At 43.5% G+C, this 26,747-nt stretch overlaps 1 protein-coding gene and 1 non-coding gene across 2 annotated transcripts in view; both read right to left on the reverse strand.

Moving 5' to 3' along the window:
* Positions 1–26,744, reverse strand: part of MBD2 (methyl-CpG binding domain protein 2) — a gene marked incomplete at its 5' end in the record, with an annotated part of 65,581 nt that extends 38,837 nt beyond the window's left edge. Inside the window, 2 exons of the mRNA XM_004703107.3 lie at positions 9,783–9,942; positions 26,566–26,744. Coding sequence (XP_004703164.3) covers positions 9,783–9,942; positions 26,566–26,744 — 339 coding nt within the window. The remainder of the gene's footprint in view (positions 1–9,782; positions 9,943–26,565) is intronic.
* LOC115871727 lies at positions 20,725–20,884 on the reverse strand. Its single transcript, XR_004047447.1, has one exon. It is a non-coding gene; the product is annotated as a U1 spliceosomal RNA (small nuclear RNA).
* Positions 26,745–26,747: the final 3 nt, after the last annotated feature.

Genomic DNA, 26,747 nt, shown 5'->3' on the forward strand with positions numbered 1-26,747 from the left:
ATGGTATTTAAAGAGTTGTATGAACATCAACACAATCAGTTTTAAAACATTCTTTCTTCTTGCATTCATTATTTGCTCCCAATTTCCCTCCAACCTCTGCCTTCCTCCCCGCCCCGCCATCTCCATCCCCAATAAGCCATTACGCCAATTACTGTCTACTGTCTCTATATATTTGTCCTTCCTGGACTTTACATACTAGAAAACATTAAACAAAAACCAGAAATATATATATATTATATATTTGTGTGTGTGTATATATATTATGTATATAAAGACCAACAACACTAATAAACCAAAGGGGAAAAAACATGCTCAAGAGAAAGAATAAAGCAAGTAATATTGAAAATTAGAACAAATTTTAAATGGGTCCAAAGGGAAATCATATGATCAGGTATTACATTTTAACCTAATCATATCTGCCATAATCAAGTTTACAATACCCTCTTTCTGATAGATAGCAAAGCTAGCCACGTGCCTCCACCATGGTCAGAGGGGATTCACGAACCCTGAAAATGGATTTGGGGCTCCCACCATCATCCATAGACTTCTGCCAATTAAGTGGTCACAATTTAAGCTGTGACACCATTCCCTCCGTAGTATTTGGATTTTGCAATTCTAATCTTTAAGGGTTGCTCTGAGCTGGAATGGGCTTAATGCAGTGGAAAGAGATCAATGGGACCAGTCTCTTTCTTCAAACCACATGCCAGTCCTCCAAAATAGTTGCAGGGGAAACAGTCCTCTCAGCCTCCAGATAGTATTTTTTTGCAAAGTCAATTTCAACCATGCTCTTAACCTCATGAAATAATGGCAAATAAGAGTGTGAAGAATCTAGATGGAAGCAGATTGCCAAAATAGCGAGTAAACTATGAAACAATGGTGTTTACTTGGTACAAAGCATGTCATGATGCTCACAGAGCTGAAGCTCAAGAGAAACAACGGTCAACCCAACCTTATCCCACCTCCCTGAAACAAACACTCCACATTTCACCTCTGCATATATCACCTCCCTGAAACAAACACGCCGTGTTTCACCTCTGCATAGACCACCTCCCTGAAACAAACACTCCACGTTTCACCTCTGCATAGACCACCTCCCTGAAACAAACACTCCACGTTTCACCTCTGCATAGACCACCTCCCTGAAACGCACCACCGTATTTCACCTCTGGATAGTTCCTCGTATAAAGACTGGGCTTTCTACTTCCATGAATAGTCAGTCTCAGAAACCCACAGGGGTCGCAATGAGTCTGCATGGACTAGATGACAGCATTTTGTTTGTTTGATATGGTTACAAAAAATATAAAAGGAAAACCTATAGTACACAGTCCTGTCCGAAATCCCCGTGAAATCGCTGCGGAGGGACACACACTATATGCCCCACCACCAAAAAAATTGCATATATAATTTGCCTATGCTGTAGTTAGGTGCCATCGAGTGAGTTGGCACTCATAATGACCCAGCATACAATAAAACCCTGTCCAGTCACGCACCATCCTCACAATTGTCATTTTGCAGCCACGGTGACAACTCATCTCGCGGAGTGTCTTCCTGTTAGGGTTCCCAAACTCCCGAGGGAGCTCTGGGTGGTGTAGAGGTTATGGGTTAGGTTGTGATCCTCAGGGCCCAGTTTGAAACCACCAGCCACTCCGGTGGAGAAAAACAGGACTTTCTAGTACCATAAACAGTATCAAAAACTCACAAGGGGCAGTTCTCCCCTGCCCTAGGGGGTCGCTGGGTCAGTATTGACTCAACTCCTGGGGACCAAATAACAAACCCTCTGGGTGCCCTTAGTTCTTATACACTCTCATTAGAAGAGCAGAGCCGAACAGAAACGAGATGAAGAATAATCACATTTACGGGCCAATAACAAGACATCAGGGCAAAGAAATGGATCGGCACATTGACTATAGTAGACTCAAACGTAACCTTTGTGGGATGGTGCAGTAGCACCGGACAGCGAGTCCCTCCGTTGTGCGGAGAGATGGGAAAAGGTTAACTGAGGTGGATGCCCATGGGCAAGTTAGGGGATCATGACAAAGCTAGTCCTTGGATGGGCTGCACAGAAAATTCAACTGATCAGAATAGTAACTTGAAGGTAAACAGAGCTAATTGATCTTGGCACTAATAAACTAACAAAGTAAAATTTTCCCCAAATGACAAACTACTTACCTATAGGGATGTAACTAAACCAGTTAGAGGGGCGCATACCCTCAATAGCCCTGATACAGGCCATTTTTGTACAAGATTGGGCACTGTGGTCAGGAATAAGTCATTTCTTGTGGGAGTTGGAACAGGGCAGGAAGACTTGTCTAAACTTGTTTCTGAGAATAATCCAGCAGTATACTCATCTTTTACAAAATACTGAACTGCATACTATGTCCTAGAAATTATTCAACAAATCTCATCACACCTCACATCCCTACCTCGGGATTAACTAGATATCAAAATCTCTTAGATCACTATTAATCACTACTCATCCTCAACTTACTCAGTATATCCACCCCTAATTCAGTGGTTCTCAAACTTCAACTCAACTAAGAGTACGAATTAAACAGGGCCCTGGTGGCTCAGGGGCTACGTTCCAGGCTGCTAAATGCAAGGGCAGTTGTTCAACACCCGTCGTCCCACGGGAGGAGGAAGACGCCTCTGCTCCTGTGAAGATTCTGGGTCTTGGAGCCGCAGGGGCGTTTCCACTGTCCTGTAGGGTCGCTGAGTCAGAATCAACTTGATGGCGAGTTTTTGAGAAGAATAAAAATGTTTTACACAGGACACGTACATCCTAAAAGTCTACTAAAACATTATTACACTGCATGTGGTGTTTTACCATATTTCACATCCTAAAAATTCGGGCCATAAGCCCCATTACATGATTCAATAATCTGGCTGAGAAATAACCCCCTAGCCTTAACCATCCCACCTCCAATCCATACACTGTGTGTTCCTCAGTGAAAAACACCAAACCCAAGCGCACCATTTCTTGTGGGACTTGAATTCCAGAGGGATATACTTGCACAAGTGTTCTCGAAACTTGCTGATGAGAATAAGCCACAAGACGTATACCTATCTCCTTGTCAGGGTCAAAATATTTAAACTGTTTACATACTATTTTCTAGAAATCACTGGTCAATTCCAACTCACAGTGGCCCTATATAGTTTCCAAGGCTGGACATTTTTATAGGAGCAGGCAGCCTCGTGTTTCCCCCGTGGAGTTGATAGTGAGTTTGAACTGCTGACCTTGTGGTTAACAGTCCAACACTTACCTGATGGTGGCACCAGGCTCTGCTACATTCTCTAGACATTCTCTCCAAATCCTGGGCTTGGTAAAATTTGACTGCCCCCATCCCCCACCCCCCAACCCCCACCCCCCTGCCCCAATACTCGCTCTCTAATAGCATGTGCTATGTTCCAAGTACGTGAACTACCTAATAAAAAATAATCCAAATTGTACTTTCTAAGAGAAAGCTGTATTTTGTTTTGATTTCTCATTTCCTATTAACTTTTTGGCTTTAGCCCATGAGACGGATTGTGATGGTCGCCCTTCACTTTCTAATGTGACATCCACATAGTCCAGTGAAGACATCTACACAGACTTAGTCCAATTTTATTACGGCATGTCTTTCCTGGCTCTTAAAACACCACATTCTCTGATAGTCTGTTTCTCTGGAAATTCCCTCTCCTCTTCAAGGCTTATACATTCATTTAATAAACAATGGCTTGCCCTCGGTGCGCCGAGACCTTTCTTCTGCCTCCCCTTCAATGTGGGGCAATGGCAACAAGTCATGACAGAGCACTGTGGCAGCCGTTCTCAAGGGAGGCCTGGGAATGCCGGCTGTCCAAATGACCCTTCAGAAATCAGAACATTTTAAACCCGTCTTCCCAATCTCATTCCCTACTTGTTCCTCTCCCATTTTCTATCCTACCCCCAGCAAGTGATGCCTAAATTGTAGTCGTGCAACAATTCTCTACAACCTCCAGATTGACATCTACTAGTCCTTGGTTGGGCATCACGCCTCACCATACCTTCTGTCTCAGTATTAATTCAGGTCATTTCTTCTCCAACAGATTAACTAGTCCCCATTTCCAATCCAACCCCTTCTCAAATCCGACCCAATACCAAGTGATTTCCACCATCTCTACCTCCTCACTTAGGAGCTTCTCAAACTTCAGGTAACACCTCTGAGTTATATAAGCTTGTCACAAAACTTGCTTGTGATTTGTTGAGGGTAAGTAAAAACAAGCGCCTTCTAGGTCACTTGGTTGGGTATCTCAAAGTCACGTGAAATTCAAGTTTGTGTATATAATTACAATGCCGTGCTACTGTAAAACCAATTCCCGAGAAGTGAATAATGGCAGGCTTACTGCTACCTTTGAGTCCATCCAACAGACAGATAATGCTCTGTATTTTCAAATGTCTCTGACTTGTGTGAATAGAAATGAGGCAAAGAACTGGGTCTTTCCATGCTTTAGTAGCACTGTAACCAAAACTAGCAATTACTTGTACCATACCACATTGAAACTGCGAGCAACTGGTAAAGACAGTGGGTCACATGAAATTAATGTTAGGGCACTTGAATTTTATGTTTTCTAGCCTTATATAAACACTGGTGATATTAAGAGCTAAGTAAAAATAAACTTCATCTTGATACATCTGAAACATGAAATTTTTTCCAGGAACAGCTACTTGAAGCTTCCAGAAGACATCTAGCACTCAGAAGCACTATATTGTTCTTTACCAAACCTATTTTTTCTACAAACAGTGACTATATTTGTAGCAAATACCATACCCACATAAATAACTCAGTTATGTGAAGAATCCTGGCCGTGCGCCTGGACGCACGTACATAGTGTCTCATGACATTTCCAGAAGTGAGTTTCTGATTTGTTCCCCCTCATTTACACTGGAAAGCATTACTTCTGATTGTATTTGATAATAAAACTATGACAATGGTGGACATACAAAGACCACAGATTGATTTTGATAGTAAACCAGTCATCCTAAAATAAACAAGGAAACTCTGCCCTGGGGAAGCTCAGTCAGGCCGGAGCACACGCGGCAGGGATTCTTTCAGCCAACCTCCACCCAAGGGCAACGCTGAGGACTAGCAGGGCTGCCAGGCTACCACAACCCTAGAACATGCAGCTCCCGAAGTGCTGGCTTCAAATCAAGATGGCCACAGAACGGTGCAAATGAGGTGCACACTGCTGAACCTACAGGGTCCCCAGACCAGAGGTGGACTTGTCTTACGTGGGCTTCGAGTGACTACTCTGTGCTCCCAGCTCTCATGCCTTCCTGCAGAGTCCACATGGGGAGATTAAAACCACTCAAGTGCGGTGGCTGGCCAGCTAGATAGTGGGGTGAACTGTGCACAGGCTTGCGTGGCCTTTGTGGTTCAGGGTGCACAGGCCAGCACTCTTTGTGGGTGAGGGCTGCTGACCCCATTGAGAGCTGTTTCCAAGGCAGGAACCGTGGTTTCTTCCTACACTGGCCACAGCAGTTTGCAAAGCAGGGAAGGAATCCCTCTGGGAGACAGACCTCATGCCAACAGGCACCGGGGTGAAAATCTCACATTAAATCCACTGGACACAAATAAAAGCGAAACTGAAGTTAACATGTTCTCAAACCTGGGCATAGTGAGCTTATGAAAATCATGCACAGGGGGAGATTATGCAGTACACATAAAATCATGTAAGTGCATTTTATTTGCATAAAAATAACATGCTTGCTTCTCTCAGCTTCCTTCTTAAAACATTGAAGGTCACATCTGTGAAACCTTGATGCATGTCCGTTTTTGGAATCAACGCCTAAATACAGGCCCACTTCATTTATCAAGTTTCGCTTTATCGTGCTTTGCAAGAACTGCGTTTTATTAAATTGCCAGTTTGTAGAGTTGGAATCGACTCAAAGGCAGTGCGTTTGCTCTGGAGTTTGACCAACACTCTGTCCATCGAGCAAGTCCAGTGGTGTCTTTTCCAACAACACGTGCTCATTCCGTGGCTGTGTCACATTTTGGTAACTTCTCCAATATTTCCAACATTTTCATAATGCTCCTTACTGCCCACATAACAGACTACACACACAGTATGGTATAAACATCACTCTGTGGGAATACGCACTTTACTGTGGTGGTCAGAAATGAAACCCACGATGTCTCTAAGATTTGGCTGTAATATCTTGTGAATGCTTGAAGAGTCTACAGATAGGCAGAACATATCAAATCTGCACAGGCTGCCTTTTTAACTTCGGAAGAAAAGGTTCTCACTGTCTTATTTACATGTCGAGAGGCTGTGCTGTCTGTCACATAATACAGTGAACCCTCGCCACTTCGCGCTTCGACTTCCGCGGCTTCACTCTATCGCGGTTTTTGCGTAACAGCACCCACTGCCTACACCCGCTCCTTCAGAGGAAAAAGACGGCGACCCACCTGTAGAATACATCCCTTAAGTCATTTCATAGGCTATTGATTACAGTATTTGTAAGAACTATGTATAATAATACTGTATGTGAAATATGTAATACTGTAAACTAGATGCCATAAATATAAATAATAAATAATTGTAACGTCCAAAATGTTTTACTGTATTTTCCCTTTTTCGTTTAATAAATTGGGTAATACGAGTGTAATGGTGACTAAAGGGTGTTTTTTCATGTCCTCTATGCTCTAACTACGAAAATATTTGATTTACAAATAAGGAATCCTACTTCGTGGAATTTCATTTATCACGGTAGGGTCTAGAACCGATTAACCGCGATAAATGAGGGTTCACTGTACAGCCATTGGGCACCTGTGACCATTTGAATTAAATTAAAATTAAAACTGCAGTTATACAGTCACACCAGCCACGCTCCAAATACTCAGCAGTCACATGTGGTTCGTGGCTGAGAGAGTTCCATCCCTGGAGAGAAGTTCATAGGAACAGCGTTGCTGTAAGTCTTCTCCCTGAGCAGTTCTCAGAAAAGCTCCTTCTCCAGCCTTCTCTGATACTCTGATGGGATCTGGTTAGTACTCGACTGCTCACACATATTAGTCTGTATTACACTTCGGGCCGGGTCTGAAGCTATATAGTAACACACCATTTCAGATTCCAATTAAGCACCTTAGATTCCCCAGCATGCTATGCTTTGAAACTTTGTTTATATGGTATTGTTCTAAAAAAGTATTTAATGCGGTCATTACTTAATTAGCCACAAATAAGTTTTCTGCTTTATGGAGAGACTTAACATTGGTGTCACTCCAAAAGAGGAGTTGTTGTTGTTGCTATTGTTTTAATGCAAAACTTCATTTTCAGGTTGCTTAACGAAAAGAAAATCACATCAAACAAGATCATGCATTCCCAAATTCTGATGACAATCTAAATAAAGCCAAACAAAAACACTGAAAATAAAAGCAATTCCAACATAATGTCTGACATATCAATTTATTCATTCGAGAAACATTTATTACTACTATAAACTTCTGAAATGAGATGGACACTACAGCAAATCAGCATCATGCAAGCATTTATTAAATACCTACCAGGTGCTAGGCTCTGGACTTGAGGTACAAAGGCAAAGGCAAAAAAAAAAGAAGCTTGGTCCCTGCTCTCGTGGAGCGCACAGTCTAGCTGAAGCAGACAAACCAGAGCGAGCACAGCAAAGCACCAGGGAAGCAGCACGGAGGAGGATTGGCTCCTGCATGCAGCGGCACACGCAGGGCAGGCTTCACAGAGATGAAGGCAATGGAGCTGGGCCTTGGATGAGGAGGAGCTCGTCAGATGGAGGGGGAGGGGGGGCACATTCCAAGCAGAGGGAACAGCACATGAGCAAGCAGAATCTTGAAAGCACATGCCATGGTGCAGGTGAGGAGCGGTCCAGCGCAGCTAGAGCATAAAGGTGCACACAAACTAGAGATGGATTAGTTTTTTGGGCCTTTTGGGGGGCTGAAATGATTCATAATTTGTCAGGAAGTAACTCTTCACATTAAACTCACTATAGCTAAACTATGACTTTGATAAAAAACAGGGCAATTTCAAAGCAGTCCATTCTGTTTATAAATACTTGAGCCCCTTTTCTAGACTGCCTAGCAACATGGCTAAAATGGCATTTTATAAAGGCAACTTTAGAAACAATCTAATTTTCCTCGGTACATTTAAGCAGCAAAGTAAACCTACAGCAGAGTTTCTTTTATCTGCAATCAGGGAGCTTCACGTCTGTGTAAGCATGGAGCTCCCTCTGCTCCAATGCCCATTTCTTAGGCTCAATTACACTGTCACAAGCATCAGTTCAAACTAACCCACAGATAAGTAGGTTCGGTTCTCCCTCCCCTTCTGTCTCTCCATAAAGCATATGCCACGCTTCCTGAGGAAAATAGTGCACGGCATAAGGACATGACCTCATACCAATTTTGGAAATTAAACTTCCCAAAGTAAGAAACTGGATCGGTCTTGGATACATTCCTCTAGTGGTGGCCTCCTCCTGTCCTACCACTGTGCGGGTTACTGATGTGCTAACGGTGTGCCAGCACAGACCTCTCCATCAGCAGAACCAACTGCATGCATGCCATTCTGAAAAGACAAGAGATGAAGGCGACACCACACTTCATGCCCTTCACAAAAGCAGAGATGCGTCTATGCCAGAAAGTATCCTTTCTCACATCATTCGTTCACAAAAGTAGCTTGCTTGTTTAGGAAAGTGAGAGCATTCACAAGGGGCAACGGGGAAAGAAAGAGCCTAGTCTGTCCAATGCTATCTATGCTGGATGTTTTTATAAGAAACCCCAGTCACCCACCACAAGAAGGCAAGGTTTTACAACCTTTATTTTACAAATGAGACACCTGAGGCCCTCAGGAGTTAAGAAACTCACCCAGGCAAGCACCTGTTAATAAGTGGCAGAGACAATGCACCAGCCATCCTTTCCACTACATTCCACTGTTCCCGGTGTCCTACAGGGAGTCCAACACTCACAGGGCAAACAGGACTCCATCAGCCACCTCCCCAAGAGAGAAGAGCTCCTGCTTCTCCTTCCGCTTCCCTCCCACGGACAGTGTGGGACAACTGTGCTGGCAACACATACCCCGCAAAGGCAAAGGAAGCAAATAATGAGCAAAAATGTTTAACATCAGTTGCCTGTAGGGTACATTGCCAGAAGAAGTGGGAGGGGGTGCAGTGGGGGAGAACAACACTCTTTATAAAGGTATCTGGGTGCCTCAATACAATTACAATAATATAATTTGGGATTATATTTACTTTGGATTCTAAACATTAAACTATTAACTAATCAGCTCAACAAAAATCAGAGCTTACAAAAAAATAATGGAACACTCTCCAAACACAGTATTAGAATGAGAACACTGTTCAACATTACTAAAAGTTCATTAAAAACTTTTCTTTCTCAAATTTTATCTGAAAATTCGTGTGTAATCACAAACTATGTGATAAGGATGCTTGCCAAATTAAAATGTTGCCAGTTCTTTAGACAATGAGGCCTTACGGGGGTGGTGGGGGGTGGGGTGGGGGGTGATTAAAAAGGATAATTAATCAACAAAGAATACTTTTGCCAACAGTAGCCCCATTTGGCCAAACGTGTGATGTATGAGGTGGGCTTCAAAAAGGTCATGGAGGAATGAAATGAAAGGATAATCAAAAACGTAAGCCCCCTTCGATGTTTGCAACATTAAGAAATTAAATCAGATTTTAAAAATCAAAATACTATGGGCATAGGAGCTGGGGGAAGGAGGAGGTGTGAAGGCTATTTAGGCAACCAAAGTTCTAGTGACAAACAAATATGCTGAGTGACCGAACCAACCTTGTTTTGATTGAGAGGATCGTTGCGTAGTCTCTGCTTGTTCTTCTGTAATTTACTAGGCATCATCTTTCCAGTTCTGAAGTCAAAACTGCTGAGGTCAACAGTATTTCCCAGGTACCTGGCCAACTGAGGTTTGCTTCGAAACTTCTTACCACTTGGACTGAAACATAAATATACAGAGGGTGAATTCTACAAATGATAACAACAGATGCCCCAGACCTCTGCAAGACACCCTTTCTTTATGCCTTTCTGCCGGCTTCCCATGCTACCATCTGACCATTTTATGCCAGTCAACGCTAAAGCTTTATCACAACTTGGGAAGTTTCCTCTAAGAAGGGGCAATATGTCCTCCAGGTGCCACCGGAACCTGTAACAGATGTAACCACAGTGGAGCCCATTGGTCAGTCACTCAGCTAACTGCACGTGCATCAAAACATGCACACTGAAAATGGCTGCAAGCTCGTGTACAGCCTTCTCTTCCTGTCGTACACTCACAATGTCAACAGCCATCGACTCGCACCATTCCCCTAGTTGAGTGTGTACACAAATACTTGGTGCCGGTATAGCACTTGGGCTAGTGTGATAAGGGTTTATGACATTTATACTACACAAAAAGAAAACTCTTTAATTCTGGAAGTTGTTTAATGCTTCCACATGTAACTATTAAGACAAGAAGATTAAAGTAAACCTTTATAAATGGGTTTGAACTCATTCTGTTCCTTAGTTTTCTTAACCCAATCCCACCTAAAAAGAAACATTATCAAGAATACTTTTCAAGAAGTTCTCTCAAAGCTGGAAAACTACAAAGTGTCAGAGATATGATAGAAGCCAACTAAACTAACCCTTCCTAGAGAAAAAGCAAAAAACAAAAAACCTCCCTATGGAAGAATCACCTGCAAAAAAAAAATAAATGTTATAGAAAGAAGGGCCTGTCTTTTTTTTTGGTCTCCAAAATCTTATTTCGTGAAATTTCCTGGCCAGATGTGCTAATCAACTTAAAATCAATGTTGTATGTTCCCAAAAGACGACTGTTGTGAACGCTAGAATACCTCTCATTCAAATAAACTATAGAGTATTGTATTTGGAACGTAGGCTTGCAACAACTTATCTTTAAGAAAAGGAAAACAATGAAACAGGAAACAAAGGGGAAAGGCAGGCAAACCAAGTGCTGAAATGGTCCCCTAGAATACCAAGTAGAACTTCTTCCTGGATCAAGTCCAAATCCACACATTTCCACTATGTCACAAAGGCTATGACAATGTGCTACCACAGACTTCAAGGTAACAGATGATCCTATCAACCTTCTTTGCCCACGAACACATGACTTAAGTAGTCCTGAAACACAGTTCAAAGTATACAATTCAGACTACAGTTGACGTTAGTCGCCAGAAGAGAAAAGAACAATGCAGGATACCAGAACAAAGAGTATCGAATTACACAAACCTCAACTCCAGTTCTAACCCAGAGGGCCAAATATGCTCAGGATCACAAAAGAAAATAGCACAGAACACTCAATCTTATCCAAAACTTAAAGGGTTTCTGCCCACCACAGGACCTTCTTCTAGTTCTCCATCTTGGCTGGAGTCATCACTGGCCACCTAAAAAGGCCAGAGCATAACCCTCAGTGTCCAGTCCCTCGGACACACATTCAGTACCCCATTCTCAACGTTGATAAAGAGATATACCTCCTTTAAAACAAAACGGCTGCTATCAAATCGGTTCTGGCTTATGGTGACCCCAACACAGTACAGAGACCAACTGCTCTATAGATAGGGTTTCTAGGCTGTAGTCTTTCCCGGAGCAGACAGCCAGGCGCTGCGAGGTAGATTCAAACCACCAATCTTTAGGTTAGTAGCTGAACACAATTGGTGCCACCTTTCAATTCCTTGGCAAAATATTCACATTCCAACCTCAAAGGATTTACTTGGTCACAATAAGCACTGTCCCTTTGACTTTGCAGTCCTGTCCATCTACATGGAAGAAACGCTGATGGTGTCTGGTGGAGTCAATCCAGACTCACAGTGACCCTACAGGGCAGCGCAGAATTGCCCTACAAGGATTCCTCGATTGCGATCTTTATGAAAGCAGATCGTCAGGTCTTTCCCGCATTGAACCCATATTGGGGTTTGAACCATCAACCTCTGAGTTAGAAGCCAGGTGCTTAACCACTGCACTACCAGAGCTCCTATGAAAGGATTGGCATGATCAACAGCCTCTCTGTTGAAAGTCGATTAAAGCCTCGAAGCCCAGCTAAGTTGACACCTCCTCTCTGAAGCATTCAGTCCTCAACCCAGAGTAGAAATAATTCCTCTATTCCTTGCAAATCTACTTAATTCCAACAATCTCAATACACGTCCCTTTGGAGGCTCCAACAAGCTGGAACTAAGTGCTACTCTTAGGGAATTTCATCTCTTCAGTACAGAGCAGGGTAGGTAGGCACTTGACATGCACTGGTCACACAATGCTGCGATACTGGGGTGGGTGGTTAGAGATGACTCTGCGGTCTCACCACAGAGCTTTCAAACTCCAAAGTTTAATGTATATAAATTAGCACCACACAAAATAACTCTCTGATGGCAAAAAACCTTACCAGGTGAATACTTTTATACACTATCATTTTTAATTACAGACAAAATAAAATTATCAATTTTTCATTTATTCATACTGCATGGAATCTAAAACACAACTAGAAAATCCTTTCATGGGTAGTATATTTCACTACAAAAGAAATGAGGTATTTCTAAGAAGCCCAAATGAAAATCTGATCATATTAAGCCACCTCTATAATTACAACTAATTTTAATGATGCTAGACTAGCCCTTTTTATAATTGAATACTAAAGTTATCGCTAAACTAATACTGTGAGACGGGTGAACCAGGAAATTGATACGTCTGCCTTGTTTTTCTAGGTCTTGCAAGGTAAGGAAATGAAAATGGTCCAGGAACTTTTTGAAGCCCCCTTGTACTTAAAGTAAAAAAAAGCTGTCAACCAGACAGCCCTCTTTGTAATAAGATCTCAACAGTGCTGGACAAGTGGAGTACACCTCATTAATCAAAAATAATTTTTAAAATTTTAACTCCTTCCCAGGTTGATTCCACCTCGCTATGACACTAAAGGACAGAGAATTGCTGCTGTGGATTCCCCGACTGGATTCCATACAGAAGCAGGCTGCCATTCTCCAGAACAGAGAGTAGCTGGGCTCCCCCCAGCAGTCTTCCATTAGCATCTGAGTGCTTAATCACTGCACCATCAGCGCCCCTGAGACTTCGTTTAGACTCATTTTCCAGAAGACGAGAGTATTATGATAGCAACTTTAAGTAAAAAGATAAGGATCACTCATAAATATAGCAGCCAGCAATAGTTATGTCACTTTTGAGAGAAGCAAATGAACTAATAGATGAGACAAGATCAAGAAAGATCAGTGGTTCTCAACCTTCCTAATGCCGCAACCCTTTAATACATTTCCTCATGTTGTGGTGACCCCCAACCATAAAATTACTTTCATTGCTACTTCATAACTGTAATTTTGCTACTGTTATGAATCGGGCAAACCCTGTGAAAGGAATGTTTGAACCCTAAAGGGGTTGTGACCCACAGGTTGTGAACCGCTGCAATAGATGGTGAAAAGACTCAAGTTGTCAAGCGTTTTATTTTGCTTGGATCCACAATCAATGCTCATAGAATTAGCAGTGAAAAGCTCTATCGACAGATTCCATTGGGCAAATTCTACTACCCACAACCTCTTTAAAGGATTTAAGAGCAAAGTTGTCACTTTGAAGACTAAGGTGCACCTGACCTGTATTTTTAATCCCCTCAAATACATATGGAAGCTGGACAACGAGTAAGGAAGACTGAAGAACCGCTGCATCTGAATGATGGTGTGGGTAAGGAATGCTGAAAGTACCAGAGATTGCTAGAAAAACATCCAAATCTTTCTTACAAGCAGAATGCTCCTTGGACGTGTAGGTGGTAAGATTTTGTCTCATGCACTTTGGACATGTTATCAAGAGAGACCAGTCCCTGGAGAATGACATCACGCTTGGTAAAACCGAAGGGAAGAGAAAAACAGGGAGTCAGCAAATAAGACTGACGGCCTAACTGCAACAACGGTTCAGAGAAAACCTCTGTGAGGACAGCGAAGGACCAGCAGGGTTTCGTTCTGTTTGAAGTACAGTCCATGGCACTGACGAACAAAAAAACGGTGCTTGATGGCAAGCTGACCTCGCATTGGTAGCTTCCTTAGGGAAGGGCAGAAGTGTCCGTTACCTACTGCAGCTGACACTGTAGCATTTTCTACAGAACAAAACTCTGTAGTAGTTCCAACACATTTCTCCAAATCAAGGAAATTTAAGTACCTGAGAAGCCAATTAAAAGGCTGCATCTTGAGAACTGCAATTGTATAGTTTTATGTTTTGGATTAGCAGTTTAACTAATTCACTGACTTTAAAAGTTAAATGGAAGTCATATATAATAAAAGTCTGATGCAAACTCTTTGTGGTCGACAACTAACGTAAAGGTTGGCAGTTTGAACCCACTCAAAGGCACTGCAGAAGAGACGTCTAGCGATCTACTTCCATATACATTACTCTGTGGAGGAGTTCTGCTCAGTTACACACGGGCTTTACATGAGTCAGAATCAACTCACAAACAACAGTTCTCACACTTGCTACTGCTGGACCAAATTAGCAATGCAGGAAGTGGGGTAGAAGTCAAACTTGAACTATTAGTATATCCAAAAAACGTCGGAATATTAACTGGTATTTAGTAACCTCCTATTCATACTGAATCACCATTTCCTGTCATACAGATAGAATTTTTTAAGAAAATCATTTTATTGGGTGCTCATACAAATCCATACATAGATCGTGTCAAGGACAATTGTACATTTGTTGCCACCATTCTCAAAACATTTTCTTTCTACTTCAGGCCTTGGTATCAGCTCCCAGCTCTTATCTATACGGTGTACATGCTCTGCTCTAGCCGGGTTTGTAAAGTAGAATTGGGATCATGATAGTGGGGGGAGGGGGGGAGGAAGCATTAAAGAACTAAAGGAAAGTTGTATGTTTCATCGGTACACAGAAGCACACCAGCCTGTGTAATCACAAGGTGCCAATTCAATCAGGTATCAGGTGTCAAAGAACAAAAAAATCCTATCATTGCAAATGAGGGGAAGCGCGAAGTGGAGACCCAAAGCCCACCTTTAGGCAAGTGGACATCCCCTTACAGAAGGGTCGCTGGGAGGAGACGAGCCAGTCAGGGTGCAGTAAGCACCAATGAAACATACAAACGGAATTCTATTAAGCAGCTATACTGGACAGCCACCAGTCAGTAGTTGGCATCCACAGCCCTGCCATCAGTGCACAGGCATGTTCTTTTGCTTCACCACTAGGGCTTGCACCCGACACTGGAAGGATTTTAAGACCAGTGACATTTCTCTGCGTGAGAGGAAAGCAAGCATGGCCCCATGGGGCTGCAGCAGCAGGATTTCTGCCTATTAGAGAGAAAGCATCAGCACAGTGACAACCTGGCCCTGGGAAGGGCAGACTGGGGAAGTTGGCGCCAGGGGAGAAGACCACATGTCTCTTAGACTCTGCTCCCTGCGGCTAAGATGGCTGCTGCAGCTCCCTGTCTCAGCAATGCCAGGATCTCAAGTGACTAAGTGTATTTTAAAACCATCGAGTCATAAGTGAGGGAGATTACTTATCTCAGTCCTGGTAAACTAGCGAAAAAGATTAGTCATTTTCAGTTCATAGTGATGACTGCTAATCTCCATAATGAAATACTAGTATTTCATTTCAACCACAAGAAAAATTCCCTACCAATAGTCCCCTAGATATGACACCCCTGAACCACCTGTATTCACACCTTTAACTCCTCCCACTCACTATTTAAATGCCCCAAAGAAAATAACTGAGGATAATTCACTGAAAGCCAACAAGAGTTGTATTCCCCCAGTTGCTAAAATAACATTTTACCACTTGAGTGACACCTTGGCCTGTTTCCATTTCTAGTACTCATTGAAAGTCACCTTTAACCCTAACTCCATCTGAAAGACTTTAAAGAACAAATTACCTTAAAGAAGAAGAGGCACTAGATTTTCAAATCTAAAAGGAACATTTCATTGAGATATCAAAAATTCCTAAGTAGATGGTGACTTTAATTTACTGGCAGTCACATGGGGTCACTCTGTATACTCTCCAGAAATTGCCACTGTCTAAAGCAGACCCCTACAATATGCCCTACCATCTGGGGCAAAAATGGCCGCTCTGAAGGCCTGCCGTCTGCAGTGAAGCTGTGCTTCACAACACCCTTCTCCCGCAGTGGACAGAAACGGGACTTTGGCAACAAGGGTGCCCAGGGCGGAAAGATGAGGCTGTCTGCTCCAGTAAAGGTGTGCAGCTGCGGAAACCCCAGTCCCTGTAAGTCAGAATCGACTCCAGGGGAGCAGGCTTAGTTGGGTTTTGGCTATTCGATGTGAACAAGTGCTGTATGTCCCAGGCAGGCAGTGGTACAGGGTTTCTTTACTCCTAGAACTAGGTTTCAACAGGAAATAGTAAGAGAAAAAAACTAAAAGCAATGAAAAGACTTTAAAAAGACTAATAAGTACTTATTATATAAGGAAAATGTCCACGTGCTGTACGGCTAGTCTCCACTAGAAGTCTAAGGATCTTGCTGGAGAAAAGAATTAACCATTTGCTTCATTCAGCAAGTGTCTTACATGTATCAGGGACCATACTGGACCCTGACATGAATCAGATCCGGTCCATGACCTTGAGGAGGTTCAGAATCTGTTAGGCACCGAAGTATTTATTACAGCAACTGTGGTAAGAGTTCAGAGATTGGGTTCAGAATACCAGAGGAGGTACCTAATTCTGTGAGGGTCTCCTGGAAAGGCATTTGAATACTAATGTAGGCCTAAGTGTCCATCAACTGAGCCCACTGCCACTGAGTTGATTCCCACACAGAGCAACCCTCCAGAGCAGGTTAGGACTGCTCCCCCAGCGGCTTTCGGTGACGGAAGCTCTTCACTGGAGTAGAAAGCTTTATCTTCCTCCCTAGGAGTGGCTGCTGGTTTTGAAATGCTGATCTTAGGGTTAAGCTGCCCAATACATAACCAGAGCTCCATTTTAAGTGTATTATTTGTCAAGAACCTTAAGGACATTCTTTATCTAGAGATTCTTCTAGTACAAAAAGACTTCTTTTTTAAAAAAAAGCATTACTAAGAGAGTTCACTCTAAATCACACGCTGTTTCTTACTGTGTGTTCTTGAGTCTGTTCTCTTTCCCGACCCTGAAGAACAGAGAAGAAACAGACCCCCACTCCCACCCCCACCCTGTGTTTCCCAAAATGACATCTGTATGGGGGCTGATCTCCGGGTCTTCTCTTTCACTAAACAGCCAATGGGCTCCAAACGCCAACCTTGCACTCGCAGGGGAGGAACCACTCTGCCACCAGGTCTCCTCTAAGACCACCCCGTACCAAAGCAAGGCCCCCTCCTTTGATAATCTCCATGGGGAAGCCACTAGTGACGATCATGATACAATCGCAATGGGACTTTTAAGCTTAAGTGGAAAGAGAAAGGTTGGTAGACATTTTTTCAAAAATGTTTAACATTTGGGTCATGAAATTCTGAGTCCTTAAGATTTTGAGCAATTTTTCTCTGTTACTTTATATTACTTTAGACATTTCTGTACTTTTCAAATTTTCTACAATGAGTATTAATTACTCCAAAACTAACATTCTTTTCAAAACGGGAATGTCATTTCCCTTGACATTTGTAAATCACTCAGAATTGCCTGAACAAATGCTAAGTGCTCAATTTTAAAGCTAAATTTTCAACTGTCATGTACTGCAGGTTCTTTATGTACGTCAAGTTCTCAGATTAGAGCCTGAATTTCTACTATACCAAGGAAGTAGTCAAGGCCAAGTCTTGCAGTCTCAAAGTCACTTTTTATCCCTACTTCCTTAAGAAGCTTTTGGCTTGGGGAAACTCGGATGGAATTAAATGAGCTGTCCTTTGACAATCTCCCCACCCATTTCTTAGTGGAGGCAGCAAAGAGGAACAAGAACAGAAGAGCTGCCAAGAATATTAAAATTCCAACCCCAACAGTAAATCCGGAGATAAAAGTGGATAGCTCAGCTCCAAAGCCTCGTGCTGGTTTTTAGACGCTCTCAAGCATGAGTCAAAATGTTATGCATTTCTATTCGTCTCACTAAAAAACTTAAGTATAATAATAAAGCACTGCAACTTCTTTGCAAGTCATCTGCTTCCACTGGATGAATTGAAACTTTTAAGTTATGGGGGGAAATTAAGCTATGATTATATATCTCACGTAAGAAAAGTTCAAAAGCAATTTGAAAAGTCATCTATCCAATTCTGTTGTATGTTTGGAATGTGTATCAGTTCCTTTTGAGCCTGCATTTCCTCTAATAAGTAACAAGTATGGTGGTGTGCTGGTGGATGAAGACTTTGTAGGCCACTTTCAAGACACTAGATGTAGGACAGATTAAGATCATAGGCCCTCAGAAAAATTCTTACAGACTATCACCAAACATATAGTTAGAAACAGGTAAAATGTGATGGTGCTACGCAAAGAATAATCAGCACAATTCCACCTCACCTTTGACTCTTGGGGGAGGGGAGGGGGAGAAACCAAACCCACTGTCACTAAATTGATTCTAACTCATAACGACATACCAACCTTACATAGGGTTTCTGAAGCTGTAAACCTTTAGGGGAGCAGACAGTCTCAACTTTTTCCTGCTGAACAGGTAAGGTTTGAACCACTGACCTTGAGGTTAGCAATCTCAGGGTTTCTTGACTCCTAGAACTAAGTTTTCAACAGGAAATAGTAAGAGAAAAAACTAAAAGCAATTAAAAGACTTTAAAAAGACTAATAAGTGCTTATTATATAATAAGCACTTAATTAACATATTTCTTTCCTTTCTTCAAACTAAAGAGAACATTTTTTTTAACTTAACTCTGAATCATTTGTGCTGCAGCTTTTGCAGGAACTATATAAAAGCATTTCATGAGCTATAGTGTGCAAGTGACAACTTGATTTATTCTAAAGACCTATAGTCAGTCAGAAGGCTCTTTTGAAGCCAGGGTGCAAGAGTTCATTTCACATATTTTGGGCATGTTACCAAGAGATACCAGTCTGGAAGACGGGAGAAGGCCTGGTGGAGGAGTGGATTACAAATTGGTCTGCTAACCATGAAGTCAACAGTTTGAAACTGCCGGTGCCTCCATGGGAGTAAGATGAGGCTTTCTACTCCAGTAAAGCTTTACAGTCCCAGAAACCCACCTGGGTAATTGTACTCTGTCCTACAGGGTCGCTACTAAGTCAGAATCATCTTGATGGCAGTGCTTTTGGTTTTATTCCTTTTCTTCTTCTTTTTTCTTTTTTGACAAGTCCATCAACGTTGGTCATGGAGAGGGTCAGCAAAAGAGGAAGACCCTCAGCAAGGTGGACTGCCACAGTGGCTTTAACAAAGGGTTCAAACACAGCAATAACGATTGAGGATGATACAGGAGCGAGAGTATTTCCTTCTATTGTACCGAGGGTCACTATGAGTCAGAACTGACTGGACAGCATATTACTACTGCTGCTACAACTAACTGCTACTTACTCCTCCTACTATTTTAGTTTCCCCCTAAGGAAAGGGTCGCTTATCTGAGTTTCTGAGAAATAATGTGCTCAAGCCTTGGGTAAGAGTACAATCTCTTTTTATTTCCCAGAACAATACTTTATTAACTACATTACTTTCCTATAATTGTTCTATTTCCTAAACTTGACATCATCTTTAGGTACAACAGGATTTAAAATCTACCCTTTGACAACATCTAGCCACGAGTACAATAGGAATTAGTGGTCTTTTCCTGGCACGCCAAGCTCATAAAGCAAAGGGGATGAGGCATGAGGTCTTGCCGTATTTGAGGATGTGAGGAGGGATGGGGTCTCTGCAACAGAACAGAGTAGACGGAGCGTTTGAGGTCAGACCATCCGGGTCAGAATTCAAACTGTACCGCACCAAAAGCATAACTTTGAGCGCATTATTTAACTTCTCCATGCTGACTTTCCCCATCTGTAAGACAGAGATAACTGTGCCTCAGAGAGTTATAAGAATCCAGTGAGATAATTCACATAAAGCATTCAGCAAAACATTATTAACATTGCCAAAATTTTAAGTGTGGCCTTACAATCATTGAGAATTAATCACCTAAGACTTTTATTTTTGCAAAACAAGGCTTTCTCCTCCCATAAAGTTACAGTCTGGGAAACCCAAAGGGGGAGTTCTACCATGGATGGCAATGAATTTGGAGTTGCGATCAATTGAAAGGAGTCCTAGCGGTGCAGTGGTTAAGCATTGGGCTATTAACTGCAGGGTCAGCAGTTTCAAGACCATCAGTCCCCCAGGAGAAAAATGGGCCTTTTGACTCCCATAAAATTATAGCCTTAGATAACCACAGGGGCACAGAGTTCTACCCTGTCCTATAAAGCTGATGAGTCAGCATCGACTCGCCGGCAGTGAGTGAGTGTGTGATATGGTGGCTATGAGGGGGTATCTAACTTCCCTGGATGGCAGTTTTTGTTGCTTTTGTTTTGTAATCAATTGAAAAACCTTCATTTTTTCAATTTGGTGGTGGGAGGTCACAGCTGTAAGAGAAACTCAGGGATGGAAATAAATCTGGGAAGTGATTCAAAGAACATAAACTTAGCATCTTCAAGGGGTTCAAATCATGTTCCTTTAAAATGCTGAGTTAAAGGAAGTCTGATGGGGCAAGTTCAGGCCTGGAGGGTGGGGGTAAAGTCTCCCAACAAAATTCTCATAGGACAGCCTTTGCTATAACTTCAACAATATGGAGATGGATTGTCATGGCTTTTCCTACCAGTGCAGTTTTCCATTTTCTTAAAAGCTTTGTTTGTTTGTTTTTTACAGGGGAGAGCGCAAACGCAGTCCCCCACTACCGCAAATTATGCAGTCGAGTTTCCCACGTTTGGGGAAATTGCAGGGGTCTGCACATCCGGAGTGCAATTGATAAGCCTCACCCTGGGAAAGCCACATTTGTGATCATGGCGCATCTCCACGTTCATCTATATCCTTTGGAAAAATCTACCAAGATCATCCCTTTGGAATTCCCAAAGAAAGGGGAACTATAACCTTCTGAGCTGACCTCTCAGCCTTATTTTAACTGGCCAGCAGATTCACTGGCCCTTTTCTTTGAAGGCACCCTTATGAGAGTAAGTCAAGTGAATGACTGAAAGAATATGTCTACAGATATCCACTGATGGAAGAGGCATGTTTAAACACATTTTGTTTGGAATAAACCTGTGTGTAGCAAGTTTCTGAGTTACCCTTGTCTTTACTCTAATGTTCTAGAATTGAATGCTTACAACATTATGTTATAACCAGTGGTCATCTAGTTGCTTCCAACTCGTGGCAGCCCCATGCGGGTCAAAACAGAACCATTCTCCACAGGGTTATCAATGACAGGTTCTTCTGAAGGAGGCCTTTCTACTGAGGCATTTCTAGGTGTGGGCTCAGGCTTTTTCTGTCACCATCTGAGCACTTTGTTTGCCCCACCCAGGGGCTCCCCTCTGAGCTGTAAGGGCAGCTGTGGTCAGTAAACAAATGGGGAAATCACGCACAGGGCAGTCAACCGATATGCTCAGGCTATACCTAAGCAGAAATGGGCCTCCAGGGGACTTCAAAAAGTTCATGGGGGGGAAAAAACCCACGGACATTTTAAATCCATTGTTCCATGAACTTTCTGGAGCCCTTTCACATCAACGCAGGTGCCCTGAACTCTGGTGTTCTGTGGCCTTCCCTAGAGACCCTGCCTTTATCAGCCCTCACCCGGGCTTTCTAGTCCTCAATTAGACTTCCTCTGTGTCTTCTTTCCAGATCAAGAAGGTAGTTTTAAGTCTATGTTTGTGCACCTGCTCCCTATGATTATTTTAATTGTTCTCTGCTTCCACGGTCTTTTGTTGTTGTTGTTGAGATCAGAATTATACACATTTCAGGAGCAAATGCACATAATTTTGATACAGAGCCAAAAATGTTTACCAGCACGTTTCCACTGTCCAACTAGTGGAAACTGGAACAATTTCCCGTGATTCCCGTGTCTCTAACACGGCTGTAAAGACGAATCTGGAAGCCAACACGTTTATCCTCGAATAAATAGGCAAGCGAGAGCAACTAAAGGTGCATTAGCCAGGCCTGCTGTATTTCAAAAATACCAACCTACCAGCATCATGCAGGAAACCAAAGCCCAGAAATGACAGAAGTCAGCTGACCACTTAGCAAAGGATTATATTCAAATAATGGGTTTAAATTATGGCAAGGGACTTTCTCAGGAACTTTTCCAATGGATCCATACCTTATCAAACCCCACCCCCCTTTTTTTTCCCCACATAGGAACTGCCGTAGTACTGTCAGTCATCCTGAGAGAAGTCATACTTATATTGCTTAACTGGCAACCAGACACACCTTCCTCTAAGAACCTGACTGATGCAGGTTAGCAGCTAGAAACTTCCCACCAAAATGTGATGCTTTCTCCATGCACTTAATTTCAGTCCAATTAATAAACGCCAGCCACACCCTCCGTTAACAGGCACAGATTTGTTTAAATTAGTCTCCCAGGGGAGGCTAATCCAGGCATTAGCGTTATTAGAATCTGTGTGAACAGCTGGGCGCAGGTGTTCATATTACCAATGGGTGCGTTAACGCTTAACCCACCTCAGAAGGGATATGGCAGGTGTTTTGTGAGCTACTGAGTTGTTTTTAAGAGCAAATGGTAAATACAGGCACAAATATGTGAACCGGTGACAGCCCTGATAGGAATATCATGGCTGAAAACTAGTCGCAGGTCCGTGTCGCTACTGTTTCTCATTAAGCAACAAGTATCCCACTGTCAAGTGCTGTGAATCAGCCTCAGACCCATGCTGATCCCAGGCTCAACAGGGGTGAACTGCTGTGGTCCGTGAGGTTGTCACTGGTGACGTTAGGTCATTGGTCTCCAGGGTTTCCTTTCTAGTCCACCTTAGCCTGGAAGCTCTGCTGCAACCTGTTCAGCATCAGAGCAGCATGCCACTTACAGTCGCCTGGCGGCTAGCGCGCTGTGCCCTGGCAGCATCAGAGTAGCATGCCACTTACAGTCGCCTGGCGGCTAGCGCGCTGTGCCCTGGCCAGGAGCCCAACCTGGGTCTCCTCTCCTGGGTGCAAGATGAGCACCCACCATGGAACCCCTGCTGCTGTTGCTGGCTGTCCACTCATGGCAGCCCCAAGGGCAGAGAGCGGAACTCCTGTGGGAGGTTCTCAATGACACTGTAACCTTTCAGAAGTACATTGCCAGGCCACTCTTCTGAGGCACCTCCAGGTGGGTTCAAAATGCCAACCTTTCAACTTTCAACTAGGCAAGAGTTCAGCCTTCAGTACCACTCTTGGGCCCCTCTGCCTTGGAATATAACTTACCAGAAGAAAACCCAGAGTGATCAAATTCTGCCTGGTACCAAAAATCTTCAGTGGGTCAGTAAACAATTAGCAAGACTCCTTTTAGCCCTGAACTGCAAACACGTGGCACAGACCCATCCATGTGTGTCCTTTCCATTTTGCATAAGCAGTAACATCTCAAAAAATGCCTGATTTTAGCAAGTAACTATCAGAGTAGTGGTTTGCAAGTCCTCTCAAAATGAATCTACTTAGGGAGTTTGTTTTATTAAATGGATCACATCGGTTTTTCTACCAAATTCAGGGGTTTGTAATAAAAATGTTAGTATCGAAAGATTTATAACAATCAGAAAAACACTAGGCAACCAGTCAGGATGATCACTACAGCCATTTGACCTTTAAAAGGAACTTTCCCAACTACTCCAAGGACAACAAAAAACGCTGAGCAATAATCAAGTTCGTTTCAGCAAATACGTCATCTCAAAACCAAACAAACCCTATCCCTGGAGAACTGCCATCGGGAGTGAAGCTCCGAGTTGAAGACGCTCCACTGAGAACAGACTAGCACCTATTCTCCAAGGGCTTTTGACACTGAATATTCTTGTCAAACCTAACTGCCTGTTACAGGACATCAGCCAGCACTCGCAGCAGACGGTCTACTTAGGAAAAAGCACTCAGTGAGCTGCTAACGAGAAAACACACAAAAGTGAAAAGTTGTTCACAGCATCAAAGCAAACCAGGGGACTTTCGAGGGGTGGCCTCTTTTTCCCAATAGCATTCTTAACATTCTCATCGATGGAAAACTATAAAACAACATCAAGCATCTATGTTTTAAATAAGGCCTCCGCTCTGTTTCAGGTTTCACGATGAAGCTTTAATCAACAGAAAAAATGAGTAGAACCGCAGCACCACATTTTTTTTTTAACTAAACCAGGCTGAACAAATTTACTGAATGTATTTATTTGAGCAACCATCAGGGATGTGTTCTTATTGGCATTTTACATCAGCAGGGAGGACATTCGTGAGTGAAAGCGTGTACACAAACTCACTGCCATCAAGCCCATTTCGACTCACAGAAACCCCAGGGCAGAGTAGAACCGCTCCTTAAGATTTTCAGTATGGGAACAGTCAGCCTCATCTTTCTTCTGCGCGACAGCTGGTGGGTTTGAATTGGAGACCTTGCAGTTAGCAACATAATGCTTAAACCACCCTACCAGCAGGGTTCACGCACTCGCACAGGCGTGTGTGTACACACACACAATCTCACTGCTTAAGTCCATTCTGACTCACAGCAACCCTATAGGACAAGGCAGAATGTGTGTGTGTGTGTATGTGTGTGTCTGTGTGTGTACGTGCACAAACTCACTGCTATCAAGTCCATGCGTGTGTGTGTGTGTGTGTGTGTGTGTGTGTGTGTACGTACACAAACTCACTGCTATCAAGTCCATGCGTGTGTGTGTGTGTGTGTGTGTGTGTGTACGTACACAAACTCACTGCTTAAGTCCATTCTGACTCACAGCAACCCTACAGGGCAAGGCAGAATGTGTGTGTGTGTGTGTGTGTGTACGTGCACAAACTCACTGCTATCAAGTCCATTCTGACTCACAGCAACCCTACAGGGCAAGGCAGAACTGCATCTCTGGGCGTCAAAATCTTCAAATCTTCACAAAAGTGGCCAGTACCCTCTTTCTCCTGAAGAGCTGCTGGTGAGTTCGAAAAGCAGACCTGTGGTAGTGCTTAGCCGATGACTCCACCACCCGAGTCCCCTATATGTATATATTTCTAGCTTTTTCATTCTATTTAAGTATTGTCAATTCACAAATATCACACTGTATGCGTGCACACATTTTTCCCCCAGGGGTAATGTATTAACTTACATTAACTTGAGAAGACAGGAATGAACTCCTGAGTAACTTTATTCAAAGCCTTCTCACCTAGATGGCTGACAACCAGCTAGTTCCAACACCAAAGCACATGACCTGCAAGATGCTTCCCTCCAGCCACAAGCATGCCCTCCACAGCCACTGAATACAACATGCTTCTGTTTCCTCCTCTAAGTGGATGGCTTCTAAGAAATTTTAGTAAACTTGCTCACGAGGTAATGCCACGGATACCAACAGTCACAGGCACCTTTCTATGCTTACTGGGTCCTCCACACCAAAACCATGGGCAGTGTCACCACAGGATCACAAGCCTGCTTTCAGATGAAAAACCTTGGAACATCCAGGCCAGGGGTTGTCAATCTTGACACTGGTGACATTTGGGACCAGATACTTCTTTTCCTGTTGTTGTGGGGGGCTGTCGAGTGTATTGCAAGAAATACAGCAGCATTCCCTCGTCTCCACCCACTATATGCCAGCCACCACCACCCCTCCCCAGGTGTGACAACCCAAACTATCCCTATTCATTGCCAATTGTGTGCTGGTTGCAGAAGTGGGGCAACAATGCCCCCAAAAGAAAAAGGTGTAAATAATGACTTGGAAAAAAACCACCGCCACCTATTCTCTTGCATGCAAAGTTAAAGAACTCAGAAGAAGCTAAGGAAGAGAGGGTGTGATTGAAAACTACAAGTGGGGGCAATGTCCTTTCCCCGATGTGCAGGCTTCTTCCTCTGAATATCAAGAGACTTACTTACACAGAGTTCTTGTCAAGACCAAGATCCAAGCTATCAAACCCATCTTTTATAGGGTTCTGGAACGGACCAAAGTGATAAAAGAACACAACCACACTCACAAAACAAAGTCTATTTCTAGAAGACAATGAAAAGGCTTATCCCTAGTCTGTAGGAGGGACTTTTTGGAGAAGTCAAGAGGTTAAGAGCTGTAACAATTTACTTGCTCTGCAAACAAGGGAGCTGTGGGGACGCCCTGATGTGCCAAAGACTCCATCCATGCAACTTTCCCAAGACAGGGGCCTCGTTAGTGAGGAGGGCTGACTCTTCCACATGTGTATGATTACACTCTTGTGATGATGAATCCGGGACAGGCTGGGCCGGGAGCCAACAGTGACTGGGTTTTATAGTTAGATGAATTACACCTTTTAACCCTTCCGTGGACAAACCATCCTTGCCATGGTGAGCCTTTCTTGGCAAACCAGTTTCCCTTCTCTGACCCTTTCCTTCCACAGAGGGCTTCCTCCGGGGGGAGGGGGGGTCCTCGCCTTTCAGTCCCTGCCTGTCACTGCACAGAGCTCAACACTCACTCCAGCGCCCCGGGGCCCTGCCGCGTGCGTCCTGTCACCACCACCCCCTCCCCCCAAGCCCGGCCAGCTCTTGACCCTTGACCCCGGCCTGACCCCCGCCGCCCCTCCCCGCCCCCGGGGCGGTACCTGAAGTAGTAGACATCGCTCTTGCCGGCACTGAGCCCAGATTTTCGGATCACTTCCTCCTTCTTCCATCCGGGGGGGAGGGCCGGGCAGTCCATCCTCTTCCCGCTCTCCGTGGCCCGGGGTCCCCTGGGCCCCAGCCCCGCGCTCCCCGACGGGAAAGGGACCGGCTCCCGCCGGGGGGC

Source organism: Echinops telfairi, unplaced genomic scaffold (assembly GCF_000313985.2).
Source record: "Echinops telfairi isolate 266 unplaced genomic scaffold, ASM31398v2 ScPeMD7_7400;HRSCAF=8409, whole genome shotgun sequence".
Lineage (NCBI taxonomy): Eukaryota > Metazoa > Chordata > Mammalia > Afrosoricida > Tenrecidae > Echinops > Echinops telfairi.